The sequence below is a fragment of the Tamandua tetradactyla genome, chromosome 8 (assembly GCF_023851605.1).
Source record: "Tamandua tetradactyla isolate mTamTet1 chromosome 8, mTamTet1.pri, whole genome shotgun sequence".
Classification (NCBI taxonomy): Eukaryota; Metazoa; Chordata; class Mammalia; order Pilosa; family Myrmecophagidae; genus Tamandua; species Tamandua tetradactyla.
The window spans coordinates 33,532,374-33,552,674 of NC_135334.1; the positions used below are offsets into that span (position 1 = coordinate 33,532,374).

The 20,301-nt window shown below is 34.4% G+C and overlaps 1 protein-coding gene across 6 annotated transcripts in view; it reads right to left on the reverse strand.

Annotated features, from left to right (window-relative positions):
- ATM (ATM serine/threonine kinase) overlaps nt 1-20,301 on the reverse strand; it is a 180,434-nt gene that overhangs the window by 98,119 nt on the left and 62,014 nt on the right. For all 6 annotated transcript variants that reach the window (XM_077113047.1, XM_077113046.1, XM_077113048.1 and 3 more), the window contains 12 exons: nt 19,804-19,995; nt 12,675-12,770; nt 11,589-11,814; nt 9,545-9,670; nt 9,123-9,248; nt 8,102-8,191; nt 6,856-7,027; nt 5,842-6,041; nt 1,511-1,593; nt 1,260-1,415; nt 328-403; nt 84-214 (listed from right to left, as the gene is read on the reverse strand). In XM_077113047.1, the coding sequence (XP_076969162.1) occupies nt 84-214; nt 328-403; nt 1,260-1,415; nt 1,511-1,593; nt 5,842-6,041; nt 6,856-7,027; nt 8,102-8,191; nt 9,123-9,248; nt 9,545-9,670; nt 11,589-11,814; nt 12,675-12,770; nt 19,804-19,995 (1,674 nt within the window). The remainder of the gene's footprint in view (nt 1-83; nt 215-327; nt 404-1,259; nt 1,416-1,510; nt 1,594-5,841; nt 6,042-6,855; nt 7,028-8,101; nt 8,192-9,122; nt 9,249-9,544; nt 9,671-11,588; nt 11,815-12,674; nt 12,771-19,803; nt 19,996-20,301) is intronic.

A 20,301-nucleotide genomic window follows, 5' to 3' on the forward strand; every position in this document is an offset into this window, starting at 1 on the left:
ACAACCAATAAGCTGTGACTATGCTATTCACTGCATTGCTACCGGCAGAGTTCTACACATATCATGAATATTTGACTCATTACCTATTGATTGACTCTGCAGCCAACATTCGAACTTGGTGATGATTATCAGCAAGAAATTGTGGAAATACTTCATTTACAGGAAGATCTTTTCTCATTACATTAAGAATAGCCCATTTTGAGTAAGGATCAGCCTAAAGGAAAAGAACAAGTCCACTCAAATATGAAATATTAAAAGAAAAATTATCCATTCTCCTTTAAGAAACATAATGTAGTTCTCACTAATACTTAATGTGGAATAACTCACCTCAAGCAAAATTGTAAGGCATTTTACTAGTGCCAGTCTTACAGAAGATGTGCATTTCCCCTCTTTTGTTAAATGCCTGGAATAAAGTGTTCAATGTCAAATAATTATTCAATTAAAAGTGCAATCTAGAAAAATCACTAAATAGCAAAGCTACTCTAGGCTGCTTCTAAAATTTATTTCCATGCTAAATTTAATTCTTATTATGTGGCATGTGCCAGTACAGTCACTCTTCTAAATATTTCAGCTAAAAGAAATTAGTTTGAAAAGTTTATCCTAATGTACATTTGTTGCATATGATTATGCCTTATTTGGGGGTTATCATACTTCAGCTAACCATGTTATGGTAAAATTGCTTCACAAAGTAAGTTTGAAAAAAGCTTTTGTTGTTAAATCAAAGATTTCAAAACCATATTCTATACTGATTCAGAATTCCTTCCCAATCAAATGGCACAGTGGCTCTCATTACATATATCTGTGCCTCCACAAGTATCATGGTGTTATCTCAAAATAAAATTAAATGCATGATATAATCAAATAATAGCAAGGCCAATTTTTATTCCCTATCACAGTCTACTGTGGTAGGGAATACTACTACTCACAAATACTACTCATTTGGTTTAATGGGAACACGAAAAATTCAATTTAGGCTTACCACACTGTGCTTTATTCATCAACCATCTCAAACTATTAAGTGATTCAAAACTGGCAGAGAAATATACTAAATACATTTTAGAAAGCCAAGCCTTTAAGCAAAAACAATGTAGTGCTTCAAACAAATAAGAAGGGAAACACAAATTACATTCTCGTTAAAAGATGTATATAATTACACTGAAGGATTAGAAGAAATCACTAATATAGAAATAGAAAATTTGCATTTGTGTCCAGAGATACGAACAGAAAAATAAGAACTCCACAAAACAGTTTGTACCTACCAAAATGCTCCAATCACTGTAAGAAATTGTCCTCGAGCATCCCTTGTGTTCTCAGGGTCAATACTGTCCTGGCTTAGGTTTGTCACTATATGAAGGGCATGTTCTAAAATTGCTTTACAAACATCTTGGTCACGGCGATATAAAGAACACACATTGCTATGGCAGGAAAAGTTTAACTTTATAAGGACAACAGAAAACATTCTTATTTTATAAATTTAAAGTGAATATAACATATAGTTTCAGTTTCTTACGATAGTGGTTTCAGAAGTTCAACAACATCTTCCATTGGCAATGGATATTCTTCTCCTGGAAGCTCCTTTAAAAGCACTAGATACTAAAATGGTAGGGGGAAAGAGAGTTTTTTCCATAGATCATATACTTAGGTAAGTAAGCAGAAATAATTATATATTCATATCTAGCTATCTAGTTACCGATCTATCTATAAACGTACATCTTTTAATGAGGCGATATAGTGAAAACAAGTTATGAAGTTAAACAGAGCTGGATTCAAATACCAGCTCCAAAACCTGTGACTTCTGTGGTAAAATAATTTACCATATGTCATTCAGGATTCTTGTTAAAATGGGAACACTTAACTTAGCAGGATTACTATAAGGATTAGAGAAAATAAATGTAAAGGTCTAACATCTACTGTGGGAATTCAACAAATGATAGTTATTATTACTGTTGTGGTAAAGAGATTTAGCACAGATCTGAAACTATACTATATCTCCCAGCCTCCTGAAATAATGCTTGGGTATATGAGTTCAAAGGTTAAAAACTGTTCTAATGATAGATTCTGTAAAGCATAGATAATTACGGATGACAAGATGTCAAATCCCCGACCTTTCTTCTTATAAGGCACCCTAGATTCTTATGTTTTTGATTAGCAACAACTGCTTAGAATACTAAAAAGGTCTTGGCCCTGAAGAAAAGGAAGGAGCACAGAGGACCTGGAGATACACAGAGCAATGTATCAACTTAAGCTCTTGATTGGCAAACCCAAGGAACGGGGGTTCTGCTCTGAAAAGGATTTTTCTCTTTTATTCTAGTGGTTATGTTTCTATGGCTTGACTGCTCTTTGGATACAACTGCAAGATTCCTAGGGCTCCACTACCCCAGGAATAGGCAAAATTAAGCTTGTTTGAGTGTTTGTCTGGAGCCTGTGCTTTCCCCAGGAGAAGGCTCAGGTAGAATTCCTCATTCAAAGAGTTCAGAACCCAGGGTCTGGAAAAGTGGAGAGATTAAAACCAGCCTATAACCTCACCTCTGGCTCCACCATGCCTCCAGCAGGGAGAGTCTGCGGAAGTTAAAGGTACCGCATCACCTTATGCTAGTGGGAATTGCAGGCAGACAAGCGCCACATACTGGGTAGGATAGGAAAAACACAGAGTCCAGAGGCTTCATAGGAAAGCCTTTCAATCTGCTGGGTCTCACCCTCAGGGTAAACTGATGCAGGTGACTCTTTCCTCCTGATAGGAGGCCAGTTTGGTCTGGGAAAATCTGGCTGGGGTCTATAATACCTAAGTAGACCCTCCTAAGGGGGTGGGGGGGAAGAGGTACCATACAGGCAGGGCAAGAAACAAGAAAATAAGAACTGAAAAATTCTGATCTGTAAATAAAACCTAAGCTAGAGGTCCAGAATAAGCTGAACTGAATGTCAAAGAACAAATAGATAACAAAATCATCCAGCAAGAAAATCCTAGGTAAAAGAAGTAAACACAATCTCCAGAATAAACTAATTAAGGTAATTAAATGCCTAGATGACAGCAAAAAATAAGGAATCATATTAGGAAAATTGAAGATATGGCTCAGTCAAAGGAAGAAATCAACAATTCAAATGAGATATAGAAGTTGAAACAGTTAATTCAGAATATACAAACAGACCTGGAAAACCTCATCAAAAACCAAATCAATGAATTGAGGGTGGATATAAAGAAGGCAAGGAATGAACAAAAAGAAGAAATTGAAAGCCTGAAAAGACAAATCACAGAACTTATGGGAATGAAAGGTAAGGTAGAAGAGATGAAAAAAACAATGGAAACCTACAATGGTAGATTTCGAGAGACAGAACATAGGATTAGTGAACTGGAGGATGAAACATTTGAAATCTGACACGCAAAAGAAAATATAGGGAAAAGAATGGAAAAATATGAGCAGGGACTCAGGGAACTGAATGACAACACGAAGCACACGAATGTACATGTTGGGAGTGTCCCAGAAGGAGAAGAGAAGGGAAAAGGAGGAGAAAAACTAATGCAGGAAATTATGACTGAAAATTTCCCAGCTCCTATGAAAGACTTAAAATTACAAATCCAAGAAGTGCAGCATACCCCAAACAGAGTAGACCAAATAGATGTACTCTAAGACACTTACTAATCAGAATGTCAGAGGTCAAAGAGAAAGAGAGAATCTTGAAAGCAGCAAGAGGAAAAAGCAACCCATCACATACAAGGGAAGCCCAATAAGACTATGTGTAGATTTCTCAGCAGAAAGCATGGAGGCGAGAAAACAGCGGGATGATATATTTAAATTACTAAAAGAGAAAAACTGTCAACCAAGAATTCTATATCCAGCAAAACCGTCCTTCAAAAATGAGGGAGAAATTAAAACATTTCAGTCAAAAAATCACTGAGAGAATTTGTGATCAAGAGACCAGCTCTGCAAGAAATACTAAAGAGAGCACTAGAGACAGAAACAAAAAGACATGAGAAAAAAAAAAAGGAGAGAGAAGTGCAGAGAACAGTGTAGAAATGAAGACTATCAGTAAAGGTAAAAAGAATGAAAATTAGATACGACATATAAAATCCAAAAGGCAAAATGGTAGAAGAAAGTACTGCCTGTACAGTAACAACACTAAATGTTAATGGATTAAACTCCCCAATCAAAAGACATAGATTGGCAGAATAGATTAAAAAACAGGACCCATCTATTTACTGTCTATAGGAAACACATCTTAGAACCAAGGATAAACATAGGTTGAAAGTGAAAGGTAGGGAAAAGATATTTCATGCAAACAACAATCAGAAAAGAGCAGAAGCAGCTATATTAATATCCAACAAATTAGACTTCAATGTAAAACAGTTAAAAGAGACAAAGAAGGACACTATGTATTAATAAAAGGAACAATTCAACAAGAAAAGCATACAGCCCCTTCCAGTTCGCAGGCCTGGGGACTTGTTTGCCAAGACACAAACTGGGGTTCCATCAGGGCTCAACCAAGCATATTTGCTGGGGCTAAGGGATCAACAAGCATATGTACAACAGCCAGGGACACGATCTAGCATTTGAGAGATTCACCATAGCTAGGAATAGCTGCGAACGTAACCAGAGATTCAACTTTCCTGTTTGCTCTATCTAGGAGTTCAAATCAGAGGTGCATCTAGCACATTTTTCAAGGCTGGGAAATCACATGACATGTTTGCCAATTTGCTGGGAATGGATCATGACAGGGGACTTATCCAGCCCTACTGGGCCAGGGCTCAGCAATGTGCCCAGTGAGGGATTCAACCAATGCATGCACCATGCCAGAAGCTCTGTCATTATGATCACCAAAACTAGGCTAAGGAGATACATGGGCAGGAAATCAGTTACACATAAGGGTACTTAGTAAGTAAGTAAAGATATTACAGTTAAGTGGGAAGTTAGATTTTCACTGTGAGAAAAGAACAACAAATTAGAACAGAGAAAAAGCTAAAAGATTATGATGTTGGACTGGAATCGAAGACATCAATCAGGAGATACATAGGGGGGAGTTACATTTATAATTATCACAAAAAAATCTAAATCTGATCATGACGAAATGTCAGAGAAAATCAAAGTGAGGAATTCTACAAAGCAACTGGCATGTACTCTTCAAAAATATGACGTTGATGAAAGTTAAGGAAAGTCTAAGGAACTGCTCTAAAGTGAAGGAGAATAGACTTGACAACTACAGGCAATGAATTCCTGATTTTGATGATTACACTGTTATATATGTGAGAGTATCCTCCTTTTTAAGGGAATACACACTGAAATATAAAGGACATAGTGCATGCAACTTAATTTCAAAATGGTTCAGAAAAAAGATAATGTGAGTATATGTATAAATACAGATAGAAAAAGAAAATAAGACAAACTTGGTAAAATGTTAACAATGTTGAAGATTAAGAACAGCATACAGGAGTTTGCTGTAACTCTTGTAACTTTACTAGCAATCATTTTGAAATTACATCTGGACATTTTTTTAAAGCATATTAATTATTGTCAAAGGCAAGATTCAGACTTCAACCAAAATGTTGGGCAAATATTATTTTTACATTCAGGATCTGTATTTCTTTTCCTATTTAAAATATATTATAACAATTGTAACTAAAGGGAATATCTAAGTATCTAAAATTCATCAAAGGTCTAATGTTTTGGCATCCTACAATTTTTTTCAAAGCATAGTAAAAGAAAAGGGTGTTCTCTAACTGGTCTCAGATTTATTTCTCAAGAAAGCAATTTCAAGTTTGCAAAGCAATTTCATGTGATTCTTCATGTCAATTCAGTACATTTAACCAAAATCACGAATCATATTGCTTCTTCATTTCATTTAACTCACCATATGCAGGTGGAGGAATTTAGTAGGGTCAAAAGTGCTACAGTCAATTAACATGAACAGTTTCCTTCGAATATCAGCTGCTCGAAATGACACTGTAGTAGTCTGGGCAGTAGTTATACACATACACAAGAACTTGAGCATGTCTAAAAAAAGTAGATCTTGCTTTGACAGATGTTCTTCAGCTAAAGGGTTTGCGGCACCTAAAAATAAAAAGTGTTCATTAAAACTCAGAAAGGGGTCACAACTGTCACATAATATTAAGTCAAACATCCTCCACCCATTACAAAAACACAGATGGAAGTATGTGGAGAACAAAATTATGGTGGAATTCATTACACACAAGCTTCAAAATTCTTCATGAAACTTCTCTGGGATTCTCTAATCAAGAAATAATCTAGAATATGCAAAAATCTATATAGACATTCACTGCAATAGTGTTTAACATAGAAACAGAAATGAAACTAAATTTCTGACAACAAAAAATGGTGAAGTAAAATTAATGATATTTACTGGAATATTATGAAGTCATTAAAAAGTATGATTATCAAAATAAGATGCTACATGAAAAACGTTTATTATGAATGTTAAACAAAACAAACTATAAAATAGTATTTTACCAATAAAAGTTGTTACATGGAAAATGCTTATTATTGTTAAATAAAACAGACAAGCTATAACATGGTATATGAATGTTGATGCTGAATCCAATTTTGAAAAAGGTCTATAAAGAAAACAACAGAAAAAGGTGGAAAGTAATGGAATTATAGTGCTTTTTTCCTCTCCTGTTCTCTATTTTCCAAATATTTTGTGATATGGTTATATTTCTTTAGTAATTATTTCAAATTCCTTCATAAAACTAAAATGGAAACTATTAGACTCAATTAAAAGAGAGAAATTTTAAAGATATAGAATGGGAACTAATGAGATGAGCATAAGATTGATCAATGAAGTCTGTTATAATCCCAAACAGATATGAAGAGATAGAGAAATCTCAAGCACTAAATACATATTTACCGATAGTATTTTGGCTCTCTCCAGACTCATTTGAATCATTAACAGTACTGGGACAATAATCACCAATTAGATTCATTGATGACTGATCCTCCACTTCCATTAGATTTTCATCAGTATCATCTTCCATTGATTCTAATTCCCCACTGTTCAATGGTTTTTTGATAAAGGATGTCTTCAAAGAAGAGAAACAAGAATGTTCTTTTCAGAAGAACATTTCAGTTAAAAATCACCAAATCCAACAATTCAAGATGATGTGTAAGAATGAACATTGTAGTAATTATTTCTACTAAAATGTACAGTAACAGAAGAATGGATATATAAGATGTACTAGGTCTACATAAATAGAATAACATGCAATTTTTAAAAATAATCTTTTATATTAAGAAGTTTCATAGGGAACAAAATTGATGAAGATGTGGGAAAGGTATAAATTGGTATGATTACTTTGGAGGACAACATCCATCTAAACGTAAAATTCAGATTCCTTTTGAAGAAGCTATTCCCATTGCAAAGGATTTATCCTATATTCTTCATATGTACACATACAAGTGGACAAAATAATAAAAGCACAAGAATCTTCACTACAGAAATCCTAACAAAAAAAGAAATCAAAAGCTGAAGGGCTAAAAATATATATATATATACATACACACACTATACGCATATAATAGAATTACTATGCAGCTGCTAAATAACATACTGAACAGCAGTATGTAGCAACATGGAAAAATGATCTTGATTTATTATTAGATAAAAATTCATCAAGTTACAGAATTTTTTTTCATTCAATAAATATCTGAGGATCTACTATGTTTTCCAGGCATACAGAACACTATATGTAGCCTAATCCCAGTTGAATGGAAGAAGAATAATAAATACCACAATGAAACTATGTTCCTTGTATGGTCAATGTTTTAAAATTTTTATTTATTAAGAAAAGAGAATTATTTTGAATTGTGCTTCACTATTACACTGAAATAGCTTTAAATCTATGTGGTGAGTTTCCACTTTTTCTGTCTATTACTACTTACTGAGAAACTAAAGACAGGCACTGTGCTAGGTACTGATTTTAAGAAGTAATCACATATTTTCTCCCCAGACCAAATCACTTTAATTTCCACATTTAAAAAAATATGTAAGATGCTGTATACTGTGAGAGGCATCCAATTAAGGAGAGATTTCAGTGAGAAAAAAATATGCATCTTGAATCAATGAAATATGGCAGTAAAACAGGAAGTATACTCACAAAACTTTTACAAATATCTGCAATGTCATTCACTAGCTTTGATGTTAATAACCGTAGGAAAAAGCCAGCTGCAACCTTATTCGGACTGTGCTGTAATTAAAACACACAAACAGCAGCAACAAAAACAAGGAAGCAAGCAAATAAAAACAACTTTTTTGGCAGGTAATACTTTCTGTATCTTGAATATAATACAAATTTCCTTCTATACTTGAAATTTTCTAGCATAAGAAACATGGTTAAAGAGCTTATCTAGGGCCAAGATACAAGTTGCTTTGAAAAACCACTAAACTCTTCTTAGAGTAATAACTATAGCACACTTCTATCAACAGATACTTAACAGCACTGAAGTCAATTACTAGTTATTGATTCTAAACACAAATAAGCAGAAATTGTAGGTTAGAGTTTCTTCTCCACTTACACCATAAGATAGAAAACATATTACAATCCCCCAAATAAATGCTGAAGATATTAATGTATGACCACATAATTTAATATTAAATTTAATAATATATTAAGCTTTCAAAGATGCTTACAATGATTATTACCACTCTGGCCCGGCTCAGCTACCCCTCAGGCCTGCTCCAAATCAAAGCAAAGATTATACATAGTAGCACTCTTTCTACCAAACGTTATTTAAGAGAATCTAGTACTGGAAGTGCTAGATTTATCTCTGGGATGCTCACTAGTCTTAGTATAGTGATATGGATATCACACAGCTAATCATCAATAACTTTTTATTAAATAAATGAAAATATGTCATCAATAGGAATCATCCATGCACTTGTACATAAAAGCAAAATAATCCCAGAAATCTTACCGAAATTATGAAATTAGTTTCACACAAAACTCAGGCTACCTATTGCTTTATTTCTCTGAATACTACCTTTATTCATCAACCATTGAATTTAATTGTAAATGATTGTACAGATTTATTTATGAACAACAACAACAAAATACCAACAACAACCAGTAATCAACCCCCCAGGATAGGCTACACTATCAAGTAAGAAGAATATCTTACCTTGGTACAGTTACACAAGCAACTTGTACATACAGACATCATATTTCTCAACGAACCAACCCCAGATTCTTCATTTGTCTTATTTTTAAATGAAGTGATACTTTGTCCTGCACACTGCATTAAGGACTATTAAGAAGAAAAATTCAGATTTCAGTTTAAAACTGATAGTTTTGTGACTGCTTTTTAAAGTTTCAATTAAGAGACAAAATTAAGTCTTCTTTGAAGTTATATCTGATTATAAAGGTAATCGAGTGTTATGAACAATTCAAAATAAATAGTATGTCTTATACCTTTCTCTCCCTGCAGAATACAAGTTTAACAGAATAGTACTCAGAGATGAATTGTTTCATACTGAGAGCTACTTAACACCCTTAAATTTCAATTAAGTTTATCTGAAACTTTATTAGTGTAAATTCTCCTACCTTGGCTTTCTGGAATAATTCTGATTTATATGCTTCCTCTTCAGTTATTACACCCACATAACAATAGCAGCCAAGAACACCCACCAGAAGACTTGAACACCGGACAAGCATTTCTAAATTTGTATTCTAAAAGTAAGACACAAAAAATACAAACGTGTATGTGTGTGTGTGTGTATATATATATTCAATAATTCTGGGTATAACTATCTTCTATAAGAACAGATTTTATGTACAGGTTAAGAAACAAAAGTTCATTTGAGTTAACAGCAGTATGTCTGAACATCTCTAAAACTTCTAACATCTAAAAGATCCTACAGAGTTGTGATAACCAGTCTTCTCAGTAAAAACGGAAGTATCTCCTAATAGTCAAGTAAAATAGCTGTTTTTAAGGTGACATAGTCTACTGCACACAGTTGGCCCTTAAATATTTGAGTTAGGGAGACAAAAAAAGAAAAAGACTGAAAGGCAAATAAATATCTCTAAATTTTAGAACATGAATAGAAATCAAATTCATATAAACAGACAATAAGATGACATTTTGAAGTAAAAATAGGATAAAAAATAAACTGAGAGGATAAAGAGTAAAAAAACTGGGTAGGTTGAAATACTAGTAGTCAATGAGAGGGAAGGGATAGGGATATGGGATGTAGGAGTTTTTTCTTTGCATTTCTTTTTCTGGAGTGATGCAAATGTTCTAAAAATGATCAGAGTGATGAATATACAACTATGTGATGATACTATGAGCCACTCACTGTATACTTTGGATGGACTGTATGCATGTGACAATATAGCAATTAAAATATTAAGAAAATAAAGATAATTTGAGTTTCTGAAAGACAAGAATCTTAACTTACTCAGTTTTTTAACTCCTCAGACTAGCACAAGGTATTTTTGCTAATAGATTATATCAAATTTTATAGAATTATGTAAGAACTTGTAAAGCTTATACAGGAAAACTTTATTTTGGTACTTTCGCCCCAAAATAAAATGTCTTTTAGAGGAAGATGTCATTTTAGAGGAAAACACAGAAGCAAAATGAAATGTAATGTATCACAACTGTGACCCAGAAGTATGTCAGTAGTTAAGGGTAATTAGACGTGATATGTCCTTCTCTAGTCTTACAAAGTCATTATCCAAATCACTATCCAAAGCTACTTAATTAAGCAGCTTGCAGATTTTATTTCATTCAACAAAATTTGATCATTTACCATGTAACAACAGATCAGGGAGGACAAAAAGATTGATAAAAATAAAAATACATATGTCTTCTAAGGATTTTCTGTTTTTGTACAAGAGATAAAATGTATATATAAATAATTGTGGTCAAAAAAGATCTTAAGTACCACACAAAATTCAAATATTAAGTACTACAAGAATTAAAGGCTGACAAATTATTATGGCTGAGATCTAAGAAAGGGTTTAGCAAGAATTTTGATATGGGCTTGATTTGAAAACACAGTAATTCGTAGGACATTTCATATTGATAGGGAATTAGTTTTGGCAAGGAAGGGATACAGGAAGAGAACTTACGATTTTTTGAAGACAAAGGAAATAATATATGAGAAATTACTAGACGACCACTAAAAAAATGGCTGCTAGCCCATTCATTATTTATTAATCACTCTTCCTTAAAGTGCCAACAAGGCCTCTTAAATCAATTTTATTAAATTATATCTTTTTCTGTTATTGCAACATCACCTTCTATGTTCAGAGGTTCTTTTTTATCATATAATTCCCATTCTCAAAACCTTGTACTAGTCCCCACTAACCTACTCAATATAGTTCCACAGGTCCAAAGAATTCTACTCTTTTACATCTACCAGAATTCCTGGCACAAAAGAAGTTCTCAAATAATTATTCTTCAGGTTTCCTTTTTTTATGTTCAAATTTTTCTATTTGTAGCCATGTACTCTTGTTTTCTTTTAAAACCATACCCTCTCCCCATCCTTAGTGCCTTTCCATCCCTACAGTCCTGTTTTTTTTCTTCTAATAGTCTACCAAAGATGAATCATACACAGGCTTTAGCTCTTTTTGAAAATCTCACCTCAAAAGAGTAATTATTTAGAAGCTGTCCTGATAATACCAGAAGATAGTGATCCAGTGATTCCTTGAGATTATGATGGACAGAAAACCCAATACTGGACTGGTGCTTTCCTATATCATGTTCTTTAACAATGGTTAAAAAGTCCATTTTGTCAAAAGTTGTATGAAGATACAGTTCTTCTACTTCCAAGAATGAAGAATCTTCTTTACTCTTTTGATGTTGCTCACTTCAAAAAGGTAAGATCCTTAATTTATAATCAAACCATTTAATATCTCACTTACATATTTTAGAAATAATGAAAACATTAAATCAGCAGCTGCATTATCCAAAGACTGCTTATACAATTAATGGATTTCCTTATAAATGTTTCTCTTCTTCAGACTTTGATGTACATGTGTTTACATAATTTTACTATTCAGTGCTAACAGATGGACAAAAAAATACAAAGTTACAATTTCTAAGGTAAATTCAGAAAGTTACTATTTCTAAGGCAAATTCAGAAAGCATTAAGGAAATATTAAGAAAATGGAATATAAACAGTGAGAATAACAGCACTGAAAATGTTCCCCATTTTTTCACTTTTTTTTTCTAAAACGTAGGATTTGTTTTTCATCTTATGCCCTAATGGGGATTAAGAATCCTCACACCAGTGAGTCATTTTCAGCCCCAGTAATAAATACAAGTCTCTAGAGTCAATTACTTAAAATGAGGTTTTTAGATTGATTTTTATTTCGAGCTAATAGTCATATTTTACTTGCCATATAAAAATAATGGTTCACACCTTAAAAGAATTCCTTTCACATCATTTTTGTGTTCTAAATTTCCTACCGTAACTATTCTATTTCTTCTGTTGGCTATTACCACCTGTTATCTGAGACAGCACCAAAATAGTCTAGATCTAAAATTATAGAATATAGATTACAATCGCTGAATTAAAAGAACCTTTTTTCTGGTTAACAATAGTGATGTTTTTAAACTGACCAAATGAATTCATAATAATAATAATGTTGCTACTAACCTGCCGAAATTATCTTTATAATTAAAACTATACTTTAAAACACCACAGAACTCTAAAAGATAACATACCATTCTGGCACACTTTGGAAAAAATTCATTGCAGCTTTACAGTTTTTCATAGTGAGACTCACAAGAATCTTCTCCAATACAAGGTGAGGAAAATCACTATAAAGAAAAATAAACAACTTCACTCAAGAGGCCAAAAGTCATTTAAAAAATACTTTAAACAAATGTTCGTATTTGGTTATGTATCTTGACCTCCAAAATTTGGATCTGGAATTAAAGTCGCATTCATCTGTACTGAATTTCTTTTATTTATTATATTATTTTAAATATTAAATGAAAAGTCAATAGCATCCTACAAATCAATTATTTGAGTTGTTTTTCCATTTGAGGTGAAGGGATTATGCTAAGTTATACATGCAACCAAGAGCTGAATTTGTGGATACTTAAGGGCGCGTGTTATCTGTAGCTATGAAATAAAGTTTGCGTGTGTGTGTTTAAAGTTAATAAATCTATAAAAGGACTAAACTTCTGTTCTTGGCCTCATTAGCACCATGCTCAGACAAACTTAACTGGTTCAAAATTTTAGATAAAGATAGCAATAACTAAAGGAATAGAACAAAGAAAGGCTATATTTCATCATCTTGAGGTCTCACAGAGATGACGCAGATTTATGATTCAAATTCTTACCACTTGAAAAACCTCTAAAGTCACAGATGTGCATTAATCAAAAATGATTCTAGTCTAAAGACCTAAGAAAATAACCAATTATTACCATTGATTTTCACTGTAGGGAATACCTGGCAATAAGAAGTCTACCTAAGAAAAATAGAACTGAGTGAAAAATAACATTTTTTTTTGAATGGGCAGGCACCAGAAATCAAACCCAGGGTCTCTGGCATGGCAGGCTATAATTCTGCCACTGAGCCACCCTTGCATCGCCCTATTTTCTTCTTTTCTTTCCGATTTTTTTTTTTTTGATAAAATAACATAAAGAAGCAAAGATGTTTGTTTGGTATTCACATCAGTAGTCACTCATTGGGAAAATGCTAAAGATTTATATTCAAGGGCTTGAAGGATTACTGCAGAGAAATCTGATCACTAAAAATCTTTCCTCAGATGTCTGTCAGACTTTTTAAAGACAAGATGATACACAAACTACTCAGTAATGGTATTAAACCCCAAACATTCTCAGAACAGGCAAGATATACAGCTATTACAACGATTCAGAATTAGTTTCACCGACAATACATAAGTGCATGGAACCTTGAGTAGGGCATGAGATTTTGTAGGTTTACCTAGCGTGATGCCCTGATAAATTCCAGAGTGATTTGAACAGTGACTAAAAAAGTATTTACAAAGTCCCCTTGGGGGAATAGTGAGAAAGAGGGAAAATTCAACCTCCCCATGTGGAGAAGGAATGATATTCTTGTAAGCAGTGAGGACAACAAAATCAATAGGCCGAACCCTAGATCTTGGAGTTTTTTCCATATGAAACATATCCTCACAAAGAATAGGCTAAGCCTACTTAAAATTAGGTCTAAGAGCTACCCCAGAGAACCTCTTTTGTTGCTCAGATATGGCCTATCTCTCAGTTAACACAACACACAAACTGGTTGCCTTCCCCCTCTCTACATGGGACACGACTCCCAGGGGTGTAAACCTTTCTGGGAACGTGGGACATAAATCCTAGAATGACCTGGGACTCAGCTTCAAGGGATTGAGAAAACCTTCTTGACTGATAGGGGAAAGAGAGAAATGAGACAACACAGAGTCAGTTGCTGAGAGATTTCAAATAGAATCAAGAGGTTATCCTGGAGGTTATTCTTACGCATTATACAGATAACCCTTTTTTAGTTTAAGGTGTATTAGAGAGGCTGGAACAATGTGCCTGAAATTGTAGAGCTGTGTTTCAGCAGCCATGTTTCTTTAAGATGACTGTATACTGATATAGCTTTCGCAAGTGTCTGTGTGATTGCGAAACCCTTGTTCTGATGCTCCTTTTATCTACAGTATGGAGAGATGAGTGAAAAATATGGATCCAACAACACATAAAAAGAATTATACACCATGACAAAGTGGGGTTTATAACCAGGATGGTTCAACAAAAGGAAATCAATAATTATTACAGCAAATTAACAAATTGAAAAGGAAAAATCACATTATCATCTCAATTGATGCTGAAAAGGCATCTGACAAAATTCAACATCCTTTTCTGATAAAAAAAAACACTTCAAAAGGTAAGAACTCAATGTAACTTCCTAACTATGATAAAGGGCATATACGAAAAACCCACAGTCAGCATAGTACTCAATGGAGAGAGACTGAAAACTTTCCCCCTAAGATTGAGAATGAGACAAGGATGCCCTCTGTCAATACCATTATTCAACATTGTACTAGAAGTTCTAGCGAAAGCAATCAGGTAGGAAAAAGAAATAAAAGGCATCTAAATTGGAAAGCAAGAAGTAAAACTTTCATTGTTTGCAGATGATACACTATACTTGGAAAATTCTGAGAAATCTACAACTAAGTTATTTGAGCTAATAATTTCATCAAGGTGGCAGATGATAAAATCAATGTGAAAAAATCAGTATTGTTTCAATGACATGAGGTGTCAATTAAGGAAAATATTGTACTCAAAACAGCAACTACAAAAATCAAATATCTAGGAATGAACTTAACTAGGGACATAAAGAACCTGAACCTAAAAGAAACCAAAGACCTAAATAGGTGGAAAGACATTACTGATCATGGATAGGAAGGTTAAATGCAGTTAAGACGTCAATTTTATCCAAACTGATCTACAGATACAACGGCAGTACCAATAAAAATTCCAACAATCTACTTTGACGACATAGAAAAACTGGTTAAGCAAATTTATCTGGAAGGATTGCTAAAAGCATCTTGAAAAAGAGGAACAATTCCCAGTGCCTGCGCATGTAAAAAAAAAAAAAAAAAAAAGAGGAACCAAGTGGGAGGATTAACACTTTCTAATTTTAAAACTTATTATAAAAGCACAGTAGTCAAAACAGCACAGTTCTGGCACAAAGATCTAAGTATTGACTAATGGAATCAAATCAAGAGCACAGAAACAGAACACCAAATCTATAGTCAACTGATCTTTGACAAGGCCCCCAAATCCACTGAACAGGGACAAAATAGTGTTTTCAATAAATGGACATGGGGGAACAGGATATCAACAGTCAAAAGAATGAAAAAGGAAGGCTTAACTTACACCCTATACACAAATTAATCACAGTGGCTCAAACACATAAATGTAAGAACCAGTACCATATAGCTCCTAGAAGAAAACTTAGGGAAACATCTTCAAGACCTAGTAATAGGAGATAGCTTCCTAAACGTTACACCCAAAGCATAAGTAACAAAAGAAAAAATGCATAAATGGGAAAATACCTCAAAATCAAATGGTTTTGTGCCTCAAAATACTGTCAAAAAGTTAAAGAGGCAGCCAACTCAATGGGAGAAAATATTTGGAAACCACATATCAGATAAAGGTTTGCTATCCTGTGTACATAAAATCATACAACTCAACAACAGAAGGACAAACAGCCCAATTATAAAATGGGCTAATGATATGAACAGGTGCTTAACTGAAGAGCAAATACAGATGGCTCAAAAGCACATGAAGGGAAATGCAGCTCAAGACTAAAATGAGATACCATCTTTTGGTATATAAGATTGGCTGCTATTAAACAAACAGGAAACTACAAATGTTGGAGAGGATGTGGAGAAATTGGGACACTTATGCACTGCTGGTGGAAATGCATAATGGTACAACTGCTATGGAAGACAGCCTGGCAGTTCTTCAGAAACTAAATATCGAGTTGCCCCATGACCTGGCAATATCACTACTTGGCATATACCCAAAAGAACTGAAAGCAGTGACACAAACAGAGATTTGTACACCAATGCTCATAGCAGCACTATTCAAGTCATTAAAAGATGGCAACAGTCCAAACGCCCATCAACAGATGAGTGGGTTAACAAAATGTGGTATATACATACGATGGAATATAATGTGGCAGTAAGACAAACGTCCTGAAGCACATGACAATATGGATGACGCTTGAGGACATAATGCTAATTGAATAAGCTAGACACAAAAGGACAAATACTGTACGACTTCAATTTTATGACCATGGTAAAGGTAAAATCAGAGGCTTATAATGAAGAATATAGGGGACCTAGAGATAGATGGAAGCTAGAGATGAGCGAACAATTAGCTAATAAGGTTGAACTTAAATGAAAGGGAACAGACAGAAGTGAAGATGATTCACTACTGGGTCTGTAAATAATATTACCATATTGAAGGTGAACATGATTGCAAGGGTTATAGATTGTGTCCCACTGATTACAAATATAAATAGGTTCTTGCATGAACTACTGCAGAAGTATGAATCTTGTACAAAGAGTGTGTTCGGGGTATAGGGGGAAAACTGCTATTGCATGCTACGGGCTATGTTTAACAGGAAAACATCAACAGTACTACAGCAATACCAGGGATAAATAATGGGGAGATACACAAGAGTTAAGGGGAGGTTTAGATTTCTGATTTAGTGAGGGTGTGTTTATAGGTTATCTTTCTCTTGGGAACAATGAAATTATCTAAAATTGAGAATACTGATGGACTGTTGGCTTTGGACATTATACATGATACCAAATGAATGGAGGTGGATGAAGGATGAACTGACTGAGAAGTAGATTGGCGAGCAATAGTATATTCATATGACCTACCACAGTGTGCTGCTACAAGAAAGAATGAAATTATAAGGCAAGCAACATTGTGAGTGAACCTGTAGGACATTTGGTGAGGTAAAATAAGCCAGAAACAAAAGAGCAAAACAAATACTGTATGGTATCATTTTAGAAAATGCTTCTAAGAAAACAGGGGCTTATAAACTTTTACAATCACATTTAGTTTGGAGTGGTAATTGTTATTTCTGGATTTTGAGAGGCTGTTTTAAATATGTACTGTTGAGAGACAAGATGAAGCTGATCAGGTCAGCATTAAGGTAATTCAGAACACAAAGGTAAGGAAGACACTGTCTATATTTTAGAACCTCATCTACTCTTTGAGACCAAACGAAGGAAGGTTTATTTAGTTCAGAACCTAAATTTTCTATAGCACATAATTCAACTCAACCTGTCTGGAAAGACCATTTAAACAATCCAGACACAGGGAGCCCAGAGTAAGAATGAGGGCCTTTCATCCAGTATAGCTTAATGTAATGCCTGGATACATCCCAGAAAATATTAAAAAGATAACCAAAAAGTATTTTATTTTATTTTTTTTGCATGGGCAGGAATCAGGAATCGAACCTGGGTCTCCGGCACGGCAGGCAACAGTTGTGACTGCCGAGCCACCACTGCATCACCCTCAAAAAGCATTAAAAAAAGAAAAAGTATTGGCAAAGTCCCTTGAGGGATGGGAGAGAAAATATGAACTATTAAACTTTGCCACCAGGGAAACCCTGATATTATATCAAACATTAGGGACACCCCAAATTAATAGGCCAAGCCCTTGATCTTGAGGCTTGCTTTTGTGAAGCTTATGTACGTAGTGGAGAAGCTTAGATTACCTATAGGTATGCCTAAGAGTTACTTCCAAAGGATCTCTTTTGTTGCTCAGATGTAGCCTCTCTCTCTAAGTCCAACTCTAAAAATGAAACCATTGCCCTTCCCCCTACCAGGGACATGACTTCCAGGGGTGAAAATTTCCCTGGTGGCATGGGAGATGACTCCCAAAGATGAGCTTTGCCCTGGTACTGTGGGATGAACTATGCTATCCTGACAAAAAGGGGGAAAAGAAGTGTAACAAATACGGTATCAGTGCCTGAAAGAGTTCAAATAGAGTTGAGAGGCTACTCTGGAGGTCACTCTTATGCACACTTAAGTTAGACACTGCTACCTATCATAACTTGCCAAATCCCAACCAAAACTATTTCTGCCAATTCTGAAGAACACCTAGGACAATACATAAGATTCTACAAAGGTTCCCTACACTAGAGCAACATTTCAGGAATCTACAACCTCCAGGTAAGTCCCTGGACCAGGTAAGTCCTGAAACTTAAGAGGGGCCAGGCTCTTCAGAACATCAACTATTTCATCCAACTATCCCATATCATCAAATGCCCCTTCCAACGTGAAAAAGTTAGAATGGGCATAGCCCAAATACACCTAAAGAGTGGGAGAAAGATAAAAGGGGATGGTGGAGTTATACAGAAATGGTAGGATTTAACAAATGAGTCTGATGCTAAATTATTTCAATGCTATTTCTTTTGGTATACAGTATCTTAGAGCAGCTTGAAGTAAAAACCTAAAATTGTGGAACTGTAACCCATACCAAACTCTGAAATCCGTTCTAGAATTAAACTGTTGCAATACAATTTGAAATTTATTGCTTTTTTTGCATATATTTTTCACAAAAAAACAACAAAAAAAGTCGATTGTGGTGATAAATGCCTAGTTCTATGAGGATACTACGAATTACTGAACATTTTGGACGATTACATGGTATGTGAATATATAATATAAATCACTTTAAAAAATAGATCAAAGGAGAAGGTACAGTTATAAAAGAGAAGCTAGGGGGTGGTGCGACGGTGGCTCAGTGGCAGAATTCTCACCCACAATGCTGGAGACCTGGGTTCGATTTCCAGCGCGCCTGCCCAAGTAAAAAAAAAAAAAAGGGAAGCTAGGATTTTAGAAATGAACATGACTCCTAAATCATTATATTGATATTTCTTTTAGTCTCCAGTGTCTTGGAGAAACCAGAAGGAAAAACCTAAAATGGTGGAACTGTAAACCATACCAAACACTGAAATCTGATGTATAACTAATTGTTGTGATGTGCTTTGAAATTTATTGTTTTGCATACGTGTTTTTTTCACAATAAAAAATTAAAAAGTTGGATCCAAATATGTCATTGGGCAGTATGCTGGAGTTCTTTGTACGGATTTTGCACTAATTTTGCAACTGCCTTTAACACACGGAATTATTTTAAGAAAAAAAGTTTATTTCTGAACAACCAGAATGTTTAATATTTAAGACCAATTCTGGAATATCCTGGGATAATCACTGTAACATCAAGCCTTCCAGTATCAAATATGTAATGGAGAAGCCTCACAAAACAAAAAGAAAACAAAACAACAGCACGATAATGAACTGAAATTACCTGTGAAGTATTGGAGGCAACTCTGTGCTGTCTTCTAAGTCATCCTCTAACTGATAGAATAAGAGCCATTTCATTATCAATTCCTTTAAAGAAAAACTTCTATTTACTTCATATATATTCTGCTCTACTGTTTTTACTGTTTCTGGAACCACAGATAGAGTCATTGCCAATGTCAAACAGCATACTGCAGGGCTATAACAAAACAAAGGACAATTGTTGAGAAAAGCAATCTCTTTAAGGGACAGAGCTCTCATCTACCTTCTCTTTCCCTGTACCACCAATGCTCCAGTGCATGGTTGGCATTTAATCAACTATACTGACTAAAGGAATACAAAAAAGGTAACAATCTGATTATATCAGAGAAGTTTCTTGAGTATGAACTATCTGTTATCAGAATATTAAGCAGGCAGCAATTGTCAATTACAGACAAAAGAAATTCAAACTCTTAATTCTTTAAAACTGGTCCCTTAGTAATCTCTTAATATTTGAAAGTAAGTT